At 42.8% G+C, this 14,455-nt stretch overlaps 1 protein-coding gene across 4 annotated transcripts in view; it reads left to right on the top strand.

Annotated features, from left to right (window-relative positions):
- Nucleotides 1–14,455, top strand: part of Ddhd1 (DDHD domain containing 1) — a 74,613-nt gene that overhangs the window by 55,090 nt on the left and 5,068 nt on the right. For 2 of the 4 annotated variants that reach the window (XM_050162372.1, XM_050162374.1), the window contains 6 exons: nt 2,145–2,407; nt 4,256–4,331; nt 8,298–8,447; nt 10,248–10,500; nt 11,365–11,556; nt 13,977–14,060. In XM_050162372.1, the coding sequence (XP_050018329.1) occupies nt 2,145–2,407; nt 4,256–4,331; nt 8,298–8,447; nt 10,248–10,500; nt 11,365–11,556; nt 13,977–14,060 (1,018 nt within the window). The remainder of the gene's footprint in view (nt 1–2,144; nt 2,408–4,255; nt 4,332–8,297; nt 8,448–10,247; nt 10,501–11,364; nt 11,557–13,976; nt 14,061–14,455) is intronic. The other 2 variants (XM_050162373.1, XM_050162375.1) reach the window with 1 other exon arrangement.

Raw genomic sequence — 14,455 nt, 5'->3', positions numbered from 1 at the left:
GTGCATAGTAAGCGGTGTTTCTTGCTCACTCGCTCGCTTGTTTACAGTCTGTAGATTAGATGTGGTGCAGCAGTTAAGAGCACTTGTTGCTCCTCACTGGACTCTGGTTCGGTTCCCAGCACCCACATGGTGGTTCACAACCATTGTGACTTCAGTTCCTGGGAATCCTAACCCCCTCTTCTGACATCCTCCAGACACATTTGATGCACAGACATGTATGCAGATAAATCATTCATAAAAAATAAGATAATCAGAATAAGCTGCAATCCCTCACAAAGACAGTAAAATAATCAGTGACTAGGAGGAGGAGCACGGTCGTGTCCTGTGGTGAGGACCTTTGCAGCAGCAAAGCTGCCTCAAAAGAATGGACACTCCCTTCAACATGGAAACGAGTGGACGCTAAGCCACCACCAGCCAGGGTTAGAGGGACAAGGCTGTGTGTCAGCTCTTCCTTCTCAGGCCAAGGCCACACCTTCTGAGGATTGTGTTTTTAAAATACGTGAAAATTGGGTGCTTTTTTTGCCAGTGTACTGAAGTACTTCTGTGTTTACCTAGTATAAACCTTAGAATCAGGACCTTCAAGAGTAAATAGTAGTAGAGATGAGTCAGTGTCTTACTGCCCAAGCACACACAACATCCTGGATTCAATCCCAAGCAACACACTCCTGTGCCCTTTCTCTGTAGCTGCTGCTTGGATTGTAAGGAAGGAATTTTTTTTTTTTTTTTTTTATCTTACGGATTTTTGATACTGTAAGAGCTCACTCCAGAGATTACAGCTCCCTTGATGAACAGCACACAGAGTGACATTGCATGGCGTACTCTTGAGTCCTGGAGTTTTGCCTACAGCCCAAGTCTTAAAAGGCTTTTATATTCATTTTTCCTTGAACTAGTAGTTCCTAATGTAGCATTCATTCTCAGGCTAGCACCACCAACATTTTCCAGGAATGTGTTACAAATGCAGATTCCCAGGGTCTCCAGTGCCTCTGAGTCGGGAACTCAGAACCAGAGCCCACCAGTCCACTTGTAGCAGTCTGCCCAGGAGATCCTGATCCATGTGAGAATTGGAGGACAGTGGCCACTGGAGCATAGGGCTCTTTTCCTCTCTCTGTTCATGGCCAGAATGTATTGCATCAGACAGATCACATAGTTTCAGTAACTCAGATAAGCCTCTGTTTTAGTGAGCTCTAAGATGTCAACAGAAGATGCCAGGGCGTCATGCATACATCACTGAGCCCACCAGTCAAAGTACAAGAGTGAGTGCTAGTTTATGCCATCAGGTGTAAGATATCCAGTAGCAGCTGATGGAGTTTGGTTGTCTCTTGATAGAACATGATTTTAAAATAGAAGCTCTGTAAAAACAAATATGTCAGAGAAACCGCTGGCTTGTTAACTAGTGAGGTAAAATGAATAAAAACTGAAAATTTATAATCAAATAGAAGAAACAGTAAGGAGAGAGAACTGTGCTAAACTTCAGGGTTTGGGACGGTTTGAGAGATAAAGTAGCCTTCTTTGTGGGTTTGAGGAAGGTGCTTATTTCAGTAGCTTCCCAGAGATGAAGTACTGAGCTGCTTCACGTCAGTGGGCCTATTAGTTGAGCTCAGTCACTGAAGTCGTCTTCATTTTTCTCTGTCAACAGCGCAATGAGATGTGAACCATGGAGGTCTCTGTGACTTCCTGCAGCAGCCTCTTACTACATAGTCTATCTTCAGGATATCTGCTATAAACTTACATTCCTCTAAAAATGTTACTACGACTAGAGCCCACTCACTGAAAATTTAGAATTGATAGACAGTAAGTTGCTTTGAAGTAGACATTTCCAGGGGTCTTTGGAGATCTTATTAGAATCCAAAAGGAAATTTTTCCTATCTGTGGGACAGCTGGCTAGTGTCATTTACTGAAGGCCTACAAAAGGATGGCTTTTGATGAGAATCTCCGCCTAGCGTGATGAGACTCTAGTGATGAGACGGTTTGTAGCATGTATACAGACCTGCATTCCTGCATTTTTTAAAGCACCTGAGTAATTTAATAACCTGTTTATATTTCAGCAATCATGTTTGTTTTTCTTAATGCGTTTGCATTTAGAAATAAAGCTTATAGCCCTCAATGAAAAATCTAATATGATTGTATTTTCTTATTTCAAACAGCTAGTTAAAGGCCTTCAGCAAGAGCTGAATCGATTATATTCCCTTTTCTGTTCTCGGAATCCAGACTTTGAAGAAAAAGGGGGTAAAGTCTCAATAGTATCTCATTCCTTGGGGTGTGTAATTACTTATGATATCATGACGGGCTGGAATCCAGTTCGACTCTATGAGCAGCTGCTACAGACAGAAGAGGAGCTGCCTGATGAACGGTGGATGAGCTACGAAGAGCGGCATCTTCTTGATGAACTCTATATAACGAAGCGACGGTAAACATCCCTAGATTTTTGAAAGTGTTGGAAACACCCTACCAGAATTGCTGATGTTCTTAAGAAAATGCCTTGGGTCTGGAGAAATGGCTCTGTGGTTAAGAACACAGGCTGATCTCTCAGAGGACCAGAGTTGAGTTCCCAGCACCCACATCGGGCTGCTCACAACTCCTGTAACTCCAGCTCCAGGAAATCCAGTGCCTCTTCTGTGCTCACACGCATGCATAGAACAAACACAAATATAGTAATAAAAAAAGCTTTATGCTTTGTTCAAGGTATAGATTATTAGATAACATACCTAACCAACCTATAGGTTATTAATTTTTATACTTTTATTACATGCATTTTTCCACAGAATAATTTCCTCTTCCTCCATCTTTGCTCACAGTTTGTTCCCACTGTCTGCAGTTTGTAATCGTTTGTTTTGCTGGTCTGTACCTTTATTCTGAAAATAGTATTAAAACTTTGTTACTCTTGGCCAATTATTTTACATGTTATCTCTTAACAGTTATATAGCATATAACTATAAGCAGATTTAATGGCCCTCTTAGCATCCTTTAACTCTTTGCTGCATTATTATCTTAGGTGACACTTGCGTTCACCATCTTCCTCCTCTAACTGATACAAGTTTACAATGGAAGACACTGATTCTGATAGTTTAGCGTTTTATACAAACAACTGGGTTAACTGACAAAATTTTTACTCAAAGCATTGGTTTTGTTTTACTTTTAGAGTAGTTGTCTCAGGATTTGATTTATTAGGTGCCGAAGACATAAATATTATGATAACAAAATGATTATTAGTCTCGGAAGAAAATGACGTTTAGCAGGTGTGGTAGCACACACCTTCAATTCCAGCCTCAAGAAGCAGAGGCAGGTAGATTTCTGAGTTTGAAGCCAGACTGGCCTTTAAAGCTAGCTCCAGGACATCCAGGGTTACCCAGAGAAACCTGTCTCAAATAAACATAAAAGAAAATAAGTTTGGCAATCCTCAGAGCAGCATTCGTGATGTGTAAATCCAGTGACACTTTGAGTGGACAGGAATTTGGTCGTCAGACCACACAGTCGCCTGCTGCACCAGCTCCAGGAGGCCAGCACCCTCTTCTGGCTTGTGCAGGCACTCCATTCACATCTATCAACATGTGCACACCCGTGATTCAAAATAAATCAGAACACTTACACCTGTTTTAAAAATGTAATCATGGTGGCACAAGCTTGTAATCCTTGCAGTTAGGAAGTCGAGCTAGGAGGATCAAGATTTCAAAGTTAGCCCAGGCAACATGAGACTGTCCAGGATAACTAAGAAAATACTTACATATGTAAATGAGTAAGTCTGTCTGAGAAAGTGAGTCGTGGCTTTCTTGAGAAAGAAATGTAAGCGAATGTATTAGATGTGAGCAAAGCCGGAGAGTAATAAAACAGGCGACTCGGGTGTCCTTAGCCAAGGGGGGGGTCAAACATGGCTTCTCGGGTGCTCAACAAATAATGACTGTTTTGGAAATTAAAGTAGGTGGGGGCAATACAGTGAAAACACCTATAAAATTCATTACTAAATATTGATGAGGAAAAGACATTTTTTTAAAAAAGATTGAAGAAGAGAGTATAAAATATAATTTTTAAAGCAAGGCAGGCAGGCAGGTAGAGAGAGAAGCGGGGATAGGTAGGTGGATAGTTATGTATATACAAGTGTGGTAAGAAGTGCCTTTGCAGGCCCTGAGCAGTACAGCAGGAATTGATTAAACATTGTCACAGAAGGGGCGAGTGTGAGAGCCATCGGTGCTTCATAAAGTAGTAATGATGATTTGTTGTGAAACTGTAAATGTATGTGTGATCTCATGCTGCCTCCTAGGCTGAGGGAAATAGAAGAACGGCTACACGGACTGAAGGCGTCGTCCATAACACAAGCACCTGCCTTAAAATTTAAGGTAAGGGAAGAGATCAGCCTCTCATCGTCTTGATACTTTTTGGACATTGGAGTATGGTGTCATGAAAATTTAGTTAAATGAAGGCTTCGTCATGGTGGGTTATATACTGTGTGCTTGGACACTTGCTCCAAAGAACAGCATGGGCGAGATGGTTCTCCCTGGGACCTGGCAGTGCCTAGGTGCCCTTAGCAGTGTACAGAGCAGCAGTGCACTGGAGAAGGGGCTTTCCTTCTGTCTGGGAGGCTTTAGGAGGATTGAACACTTGTTCTTTAGCTCGGTTTACATTTGGCCAAGTTGAAAGAGAAAATAAAAGCAAGGAGAAGAAAAGTTGAGACAGATGTGTGGTGACATTTACTATTTAGAAGGAACAAAATGTATGGTCCACAGCAAGAAGGAAATAAAAGGAAGTGGGCAGGCAGGAGTTCAGGGTAGGAAGCTGGGTGCTTCAGTTTATGAAGTCTAGAACAAAGCCCAAGACAAGGCTGCCAGGGTCCATTTGACTGGCATTGTCAGGACTTGGCAAAGGGCTGTGAGAAGAGGAACTGCCATCTGCTTGAGAGAGCAGAGTGAAACTAGGTTCTAGATGAGTTAAAACGATGCCCTAGTGAAGCCTAAGATGTCAATGCTGCCCCTGCTGTGGGAAGTGTTCTCTCCTGGAGTAGTAAAGAGAAGGTGTGTGGACCTCTGCGTGACCCCTGCATGCGTGGTTCACGTCATCTCACACAGGAGCTTAGCGTCCATCCTCAAGTGTGGGGTGACTCTGTGACTGGCACAGTTCTTTAGCTAGTATTTTTGTGAATGTGGTTGAATGCCTATATGAATATGTATAAACCACGTGTGTGCCTGGTGCCTGAAGATGCCGTAAGAGGATGCCAGATCCCTGTACTGGATCCCCCACACTGTTTCTCTGTTAACATAACACCATTTCAAAACCAGGTTGTTGAGCTGGGTGGCAGAGTGCTTGGCCGGCGTGAACAAGGCACTAGGTTCAATCCCTAGCCCTGTGGGGGCACGGGGTGATGAAATGGTAAAGTTGAAACATCTATTTAAAGAATATGGTCTCTGGAATTATCTTAATCTAGAATTTAAATATCAGCACTGCCATACATAATTAATGATAAATGTATAAATGTATCTGGTAGATAAAACTATTTTTTACTAAAGAATTGGATAGGACACATTAAGTATATTATGATCTTAGATTCAGTACCACATGAGTAGAACCTGTACATATAACTGGGTTTCTTCTGATGCAAGTCATGCATAGCTTAATATAGACTCCTCATCGTTATTTAGAGGGAAACGTAGAGAGAATTGAGCATTTAAGAAGAGTGTCAGGAGGCATTTTTCTATGTGGATAACCAATAGATAGATTGACCTTGAGGATGCTGACGTCCATCCTGTCGCACTTGGCCAGGAGAGGAGGAGCAGTGACAAGCATGGTGTGCAGTGTGGACAATGAGCCTTGCTCTGGCTGCGATACTTCTATCTAGTTAGTACTGTTAGCCAGGGCGGGTGTGACCTTTCTGAACTCAGCTGGTTACTCATCTCTGAACAAGGAAGTTCCTTTTTGTCTTCAGAATTCTTTGATGGGGTTGGTGAGATGACTTATCAGGGAAAGAGTCTTGCTCTGCATGCAAGCCTGGTGACCTGAGTTCAATCCCTGTAACCCTCATAAAGGTAGAAGGAAAGAAGCAGCTTTACAGAATTGTCTGCTGACCTCCACATGTGTGCCATGGTACACACATGCCCCCACATACACATCATACATGTCCACACATGATACTTTAGTGTTTTTCATTATTTAACAGTCACAACAGACTGAGAGAACAGTACCTTTGTATTTGTCAGACTGCAGCCACCATGAACAAAATGGTATGGAAGAGATGACTTATGGTTATGAAGTGACGGGGCATTTTGCACAGAATGTCATAGCTTCCTCTTGTCACCTGTTTTTAATATTGGGTGGCTGGTATGTGTGTGTGCGCATGCCAATATGTACGTGGCTGGTTCATGCACTTGAATCTGCAGGGTTAGTGTATGTGTGTTTGGGGGGGGGGAGGTATGCTTGAATATGCAACGCAAGTGCCTGCCCTGTATACAGAGGGGTCAGAGGACAAAGTTTTCCTCTATCACTCTGTCTTTTTGCCTTAGGATAGAATCTCTCGCTGAACGAGAAACTTTCCATTCTGATGAGGTGGCTGGCTTGCAGGGTTTCAGTATCCTTCTATCTGCCCCACAATCTTGGGGTGACAGGATGCATAGCTGCACTCAGCTTCTTTCCATGAATGCTAGGAAGTCAAACTTAGGTCCTCATGCTTGAAGAGTAAGTGCTCTTACCCACTGAGCCATCCTCCCCCCTCAATCCTTGGTTTTGCTTTTGAGACAGAAACTCATCTAGTAGCCCAGGCTAATCTCAAAATTACCCTGTAGCCCACCTGACCTCAAACTCTTTGTCCTGCCTCCTGGGATTACAGACAGGAGCCGCAAGTGCAGCTTCATTTTCTGTCTCTTTCAGACCTCTTCTCTCTATCTATAGGAGAACTGGTTTGCACTGCTTTTCCTTGGGTTGGGCAGCTTGGCGATAGCATGTGTGAGGCTCCAGGTTCAGAAGCATGAAGGCACCATTTCAGAATATTCCTTCGAAATAAATCTTCAGTTGTGTTTTTTCTCTAAAAATAGAAGTCCTCCTGTCTTGACTCTTTTTGGAAAGAGTTACAGGCGCATAGAATTGGAGGCCGAAACCCTGTCAGAGGATGGTCGGATGAGGGTATGAGGACCAGAATCTTGACTTACCTGCTGCCCTGGATTCTGGTTCTTTCCCTCTCCCTTGTCGAGTTCCCCTTCCTCCTGCTGACTAAATGTAGGTCTGTGTGCAGCTCTCCGTGTTCTGAGCACATCCTTGGCCTCACGCGCCGTCACTACAGTCATGTCGATTGATGGCAGAAGATACATTTCTATACCCTTGCTCTAACTTTTCAGCCACACGGTACAGACATCTCAAACTTACCTGTGAACAAAAATAAGATTTGGGGACAGTTTCCTCTGACAGTGGAACTGCATTGTTTTGTCTCTGACCCATTCTTTACTGTCTCCATGCAAGCACCCCCACTCGATCCTCGAATGTTCCCATTATGAATGACAACTGGGCCTGCCCTGCTTGAGATTATCTCTTGCCTCATTCCTTTCAAGAATTTTTTTTTTCCAAATCAGTAGTTTCTCAGTTTCCTGGTGCATCCACACACACTGCTACCAGGTTATGCTTCCCAGAATATGGGCTAAGTGCTGTTCCTCACAGCCTAAAATATAAATGAAGCCTGTCTTCCTTGGATAGTCAGAGATCTGAGTGTTATCATCCCAAGTAGATTCACACACATGCACACTTTTGTTTCAGTCTTACCTATGTCTTTTCTCAAGAATCATCCAGTACCTTTTTCTCTCTACTTAGTCCAAATGATTAACAGTCTAGTGGGTCATTCTTCCAGCCTGGATACCCCAGTCTCAACTGTAGATCCTCACTCTCTTGGACTGGCCACTGCATGCCCCGCCCCCTGTAAAGGCCTAGAGTTGGCGGCTCCATTCTTCCATGGCATTCCCCCCCACTCCGTCAGCTTGGGAGCAGTGGCTCTACCCCACTGCTGGTCCCGACCTTCACGGCACCTGGCGTAGAGGCGGAGCCTCGTGTCACCCTGACCAGGAACTAGAAGTGCAACAACACGCCTCCCCTCACCTCCCTCCTTGTCTCAGCTTTAACTTAAAAATAATATATTTTAAAATAATGAAAACCCCACTGGAAGTAAATTACTATAAAATCATTAATGGCTGGTATGTAATTAACAAGTAATGTAAACAAAGCTTACTTAAAACATAGATACTTAGATTTAATTTTATTGTTTGTATTTTATTATTCTGTTGAAAATAACACTTCAAGGTTGTTTCAATTCAGGATGGCTCTTTTCATTTTAGGTTGAGAATTTCTTCTGTATGGGATCCCCACTAGCAGTTTTTTTGGCATTGCGTGGCATCAGACCAGGAAATACTGGAAGTCAAGATCACATTTTACCTCGAGAGATTTGTAACCGCTTACTAAATATTTTTCATCCTACAGACCCAGTGGTGAGTTTCACTGTGAGCTTCCTAGATCCCTAACTGTTCTCTATGAGCAGCAACCCTGGCAGGGGCCGTGAGCTAACAGAAGATTCATTTCTGACTCGAAAAGGTTGTGTTTTTAACACTGTTGGTTCATTCAGAGTTCATGAAATAAAGTGTTAGAGAGGATCTTCTCTTATAACACCTATCAGGGACTGGAAAGATGGCTTAGTTGTCAGGAGCAGTTGGTGCTCTTGCCTAGGACCTGGGTTTGATTCCCAGTACCCACTTCAGGTGATTCACTACCTTCTGTGAATCCAGCTTCAGCGGAGCCCCCTTCTGGCCTCCATGGGCACTGCACACTTCCTTATGGTACACATACACATAACTCTTAAGTAAATATAAAAAAAAACTTTTCTGCTTTAAGTGCTGTTTTTCTGAAATGTTGTATAAAATTGAGATGAGTCTGACAGATCCCCTTCAAAGCATGAAAGGTAATATCATGCATTAGTTGAGTCAATGTATAAAATGCTCATTTTTTTTCAATTTTTTACTATATTTGTTCTTTTAAATGTTTTTAAAGGTAAACACTGAGATCTTCCATGCTGTTATAAATAGACAAGTATTTTCAGACTGGAGTAGCTCTGCATTAAAGTGCTCGCTTAGTTTGCAGGGGGACGGGCATGACACACTACCTGGTTCAATTTCTCACTACACAGTGCAGAAATTTCCTTACATCTCGTTAGGGAAAACAGTCAGTATAACACACATAGAAACACTATTTTAAACAGTTATCTGAAATTAGCTTTTATTATAATTGTGTGAACTCTTTTTGAAAACTGATTACCTAGCGCTAAATAAACATTGGCTGACGGACTATTGAATTTTAGAAAGACCCATGTGTTTAAATTTCTAACTGCCATGTCTAAGAGAAAACTCCCAACTGAAACGGAAGAGCTAAAAATAAGCTTCCTCTAGGATGGCAGCCTAAGTCTGTTAGAGGCTTGGATACAGAGCACGGTCGAGGCGGTCACTGAGACCAGCATGTCTGTATGTTCAAGTGTTTTTCTGCACACATGAATTCTGTTTTCTTTGTACATCTCAAATTAGGCTTCTCTGTGTTTGGTTCTGGGATTTGAACCTAGAGCTTCACGTGTCCTAAGCGTGCATACAAGCTGCATTGTTTTCCCTAATACTTTCTTTAATGCTTCGGGTGGACCTTTGCTAGGCAGGTTTTGCAGGCATCCTCTTTTCCTCCTATGAGATGGCTCTGAGATCATGTAACCAAACGGATGGCAGACCGCTAATGACAGTTAGTGATAGAGGTGGGCGTCTGTGCTACACCTACAGTGGGTGACTGACTCATTGCTATAGAAGGCAGCCTTGGGTTGGCTTTTAAGTTAGGCTCTTTCTTATTGGAGTCAGGTGTTTGCAATCAAGTATAACAAGATCTAAATATTAGATCTTATTTACTACATTTTGGGCTATCATCCACCACTTCAGCTTTGTGAGTCTGACATAAATCTTGTTAGATTATATCAGAATGTGGTAAAAAATAAAAAAACCTTAGTCCTTTTCACTGAAAATAATTTAATAGATACCATTAGTCAAAACTAACTCCAGTTTTTTTGTAGTCTCATCAGTAGGAATATGTAATTAGACAACCACATATATTAGCAGTGAGAAATATGAAGTATATTTTAAAGCCACTTTTTAAATTTTTGCTCAAAGATTTACTTACTCAGCTGAGCTTTAGGAATAAGTATTTTAGTAAAGTCCAAACATTTTGTATTAATGTTGTATTTCTCTGCATTTTTAAATGTCTAGGCCTACAGGTTAGAGCCGTTAATTCTGAAGCACTACAGCAACATTTCCCCGGTCCAAATCCACTGGTACAACACTTCAAATCCTCTACCTTATGAACACATGAAGCCAAACTTCCTCAACCCAGCAAAAGAACCTACCTCAGTCTCAGAGAGTGAAAGCATTGCAAATATCCCGAGCCCCGTTACCTCCCCGGTCATGTCACGGCGCCACTATGGAGAATCTATAACTAACATTGGCAAAGCAAGCATATTGGGTAATTTCTCTTGCTTCTTATCTATGAGTGTAAGCACTTAAGTTGGGGGTGGTTGGAAATCTGCTGTTAGAAAGTTTCCAACTGTCCAGGCTTCCCTGCTGACTGAAGCAGAAGCTGTGGTGTCCTCCAGTTACATTAAGAACAAGAAACAGCATTCTCTCAGTCGTCGTAGTCTTGGCCCTGTGACTTACTGAGGGATCCTGAGAGATGTTTTTATTGCTTCACTTCCTCTTCTGCGTTCTGGTGGAATCTCCCCATCAGGATGTTTATGTCTTCTGAAAGTCAAGTCAATTAGTGCTTTAGCTTCCTAGACCAACAGGGGTATTTCATCTCCCTTTGAGTACTGCTTGTGCCAACACAGAAATTGGACATGCCAATAGCATACCCCTTGAATTTGTTCTTTGTTTTGGGCCCAGTGTCCTTTGTGTAAATGCCACAAGATGGCAGTATAAGTAGGCCTTACCCACCAAACTTGCTTACTGTTTGACTTCATGCTCAAAGGTTATTATTGGCTTTTTATAGCATAAATTTAGTAAGACACATACTTCTTAATAATAGGTATATGCCCCATGTCAACAACATGGGTCTTTTGTTTGAAGCTTTAATTTTGCCAAATACTTCCATAGCAATGAACATCTGGATAAAATATCTTGGTTGTGTGTTTGTATATCTGTATTCCTAGAATTTATACAGCTTTTCTTCTTTTAACCATCATTCTTGTTTTAAAACCTACAGTAGAAATTGGAATATTTTTTAGGTCACCACCCTGGAGAAAAATGCCAGTCGGCTGTAATTATGGGTGGTGCCCTTCAGTGCTCTGTGGGGTGAGTCAGCAGAGTGACTGCCCTATTCTGTGACATACAGGGGCTGCTAGCATTGGAAAGGGGCTTGGAGGAATGTTGTTCTCGAGATTCGGACGTTCTTCAACATCACAGCCATCTGAGACATCTAAAGACACAGTGGAAGATGAGAAGAAGCCTGTCGCTTCACCTGCTACTACCACCGTGGTGACACAGACCCTGCCTCACAGCAGCTCCAGCTTCCTCGACTCTGCATGTTAGTTCCTGTGGTTCTCCTCCAGTTTGTGTGCTTACCTCTGTAGCTTAGGAGGGGCGGGAGGGCAGGAATACCTGCTGTCTGCATTCAGGTCTGTAGTTTAGGAGGGGAGGGGAGGGAAGGGCAGGAATACCTGCTGTCTGCATTCAGGTCTGTAGCTTAGGAGGGGCGGGAGGACAGGAATACCTGATGTCTGCATTCAGGTCTGTAGTTTAGGAGGGGAGGGGAGGACAGGAATACCTGCGGTCTGCATTCAGGTCTGAAAAGAATACTTTTTAGGAAAGCATAGTTTTAGTGTCTGCAGTGACAAGTTACTAGATCATTTTAACCAGGGCTCTCCATCACAAGACAGTCTGTGGGGTAAGTGCCCCTAGCTTTTACAATGTGTATTTTTACTACAATTACCAAGGTTTAAATTTCCCATTATCACTATAGACGTGTCCTGTATCTGGCCTTGAGAGTTCTGAAACACTGCTGTCCTGCAGCTAAACACACACACATCCAACTTTATGAGACCTCCAAAGCAGAGGCGTGTTACTGTGTCTTCTGTTCCTGCCCTGGTTACCTGGTATACAAAGGGATTTCTATGAGTAGATACATGTAGCAGTAAGATGAACTTTATTTTTTTTTTTAATCTTACATAGCTGTGAAACATTAGTCCATCAGCGAACATTATTTTTAAGTGTCCAGTAGTAGTACTAGCACTTCGGGTATTCCCACTGGTGATAAGGATAGACAAGTTCTTACATAGCTGCTCCCTTTCTGCAGCTAGCAAGAGAAAATGACTGCTTCGGTCATTGGTACAGACTCCATTGCAGTTACTGATAGCATTGTGTTCTTGCTGCGTCTGCCTCCCTGAATTTTGAAGTGACCTGCAACCAGAACAAGTCAGGGTGGCATCCAGAGACTGCATAGTTCCTCCACACTCAGCCTCCCCAGGGTGGATTAGCATTAGGTCTGAGCATTCCTAATTGGGCCAATGACATTTTTCATTCCTTTCGAGTGCTAAATTTATGTTTGTGAGTTGTTGGAACCATGTAAGACTATTCTTTTTAGACTTTGATATCTGTATAAAACTCATTTTCCTGATTTCTTACACTGAATTCATTCATTTTGACCTGGAAACATGACTGTAAATATGTAAGCATTAGGGACATGCAGAAATCAAAACTGCTAGCTTCTGAAAGAATTCTGTGAGGTAGTATTAAGAAGCTGCAGTTCTCCATAGTCTTGCTACCGCAAGCTACCGGTGATGGTGATGAACAAGAGGGGGGCCAGACTCTCCCAGTGACACTGGAGACCCCAGAAAAAGGAGTGAGCACATAGAGAATCTGAGCAAAGAAGATGTTTTCATTTTGTGTACATACTAGTGAACATGTCTCATGGTAGCAGAGCAACAGTTCTTCCTACCCAGCAGTCGCTAGGTGCTCAGCTGGACAGACTCACTGCACGCATTCCCTCAGACCTAGGCCTAGTGTGTGCTGTGCATGCAGCCTGCAGCCCTGCTGAGCTACACCCATGCCATGTTGTGTCATGCTTCCATGTAAATGCTTAGCAGTTCTCATTTTAAATTCCAACCTTAGTCTGTACCAGATCTGAGATCATCTTGAGTCTTCGTAGTCATCTCTCAATAGAGATAGGACTATTAAAATAATTAAAATCAGACCTATGGCGATACAATTCTGTCTTAAGTCACTTGGAATTTGTGTCAATAATTCTTTGACTTGCCTCAGTAGTGTATCCTTCTGTGTAGTCCTGACTTTTATGTCATAATTGCTGTCTTGCAATCCTGAAACTTCTGTCCCTTAAATCTTTCTGGAATTTGGCTGTTGTGATTAGGTGACTGAGTTTCCTTCCTCCTCCTCACACTGATTGCCTCAGCTCTTCAGGATAACCTCTGTTCTGACGCCACTGTCTTTGAGTCTCGTTATCTGAGGGTGAGGAGGACACAGACTGAACTCGTGACCAAGTTTTCTCTTTGAAGAGTAAGTGTGTCAGTTGACCGTCTTTATTTTCTCATCAAGTTGACACATCTTACTAGCGAGCTTCACTTCTGAAAAGACCAGCTCATTTTAAAGCGTCTTATGGTTTCATTTCTTGTGTCCCTGTGTTTATAGCATGTTAAAGGAAAGGATCTGCACTTGTAGGGTTTTTCGTTTGTTTTGTCGCCCTCCGGGTTACAACCTGAACTAGCACTAAGTTTGAGGAGTATGGAGCTGTCAGCAGACCTGACATTGACTGGAGATTGAGCTGTGCTTATGTATTCCATGAAGGAGCTCCTCCCAGAGACCTAGGGTGTGCTGTTTTGTGTGTGTGCTAGGCTCATCAGCTCTAACGTTTTGGCCATTGCAACACTGAAGGCCATTTTTAACCATCAGCCTCGCCTTTACAGCATCTTGTTTGTTTGTTTTTTTTCACAGATTTCAGACTTCAAGAATCGTTCTTTTATCTCCCACAACTTCTTTTTCCGGAAAATGTAATGCAGAGTAAAGATGATAGCCTCGGTATGGTATATGTCAGGGGTGGTGCTCCGCACACTGTGAAAATGGTCTGCTTTAGAGATGGGCTCAGTGAGAACTGGGCTAGCCTCTGGGAGAGCAGCCACAGTGCTGTCACTGCAGACTGTATGTGCATTTTCTCATCTTCGCTTCAGTGTTCAGAAATGCCTACAAAAGAGGACTTCAGAGACAGGAGGACGGCATTAGGCCCCTGTCTGTCTTCTCTATTGTCCTCGAGACCGCAGACATTCCACTCTTCTTTTCATGTCGATATAAAAAGGCTCCCTGGTACGAAGAACTGCATCTCTCCTAGTTGCCCCACAGCTCATCCTAACACAAGCACAGATGGCCTCTGCCAGGCCGGATCGTCTTAAACCCAGCAGTACTGATGCAGACGCGTT

The sequence above is a fragment of the Alexandromys fortis genome, unplaced genomic scaffold (assembly GCF_014885135.2).
Source record: "Alexandromys fortis isolate MF-2015 unplaced genomic scaffold, M_Fortis_MF-2015_v1.1 scaffold_130, whole genome shotgun sequence".
NCBI classification, from domain to species: Eukaryota; Metazoa; Chordata; class Mammalia; order Rodentia; family Cricetidae; genus Alexandromys; species Alexandromys fortis.
This window is presented reverse-complemented; position numbering and strand designations above follow the sequence as displayed.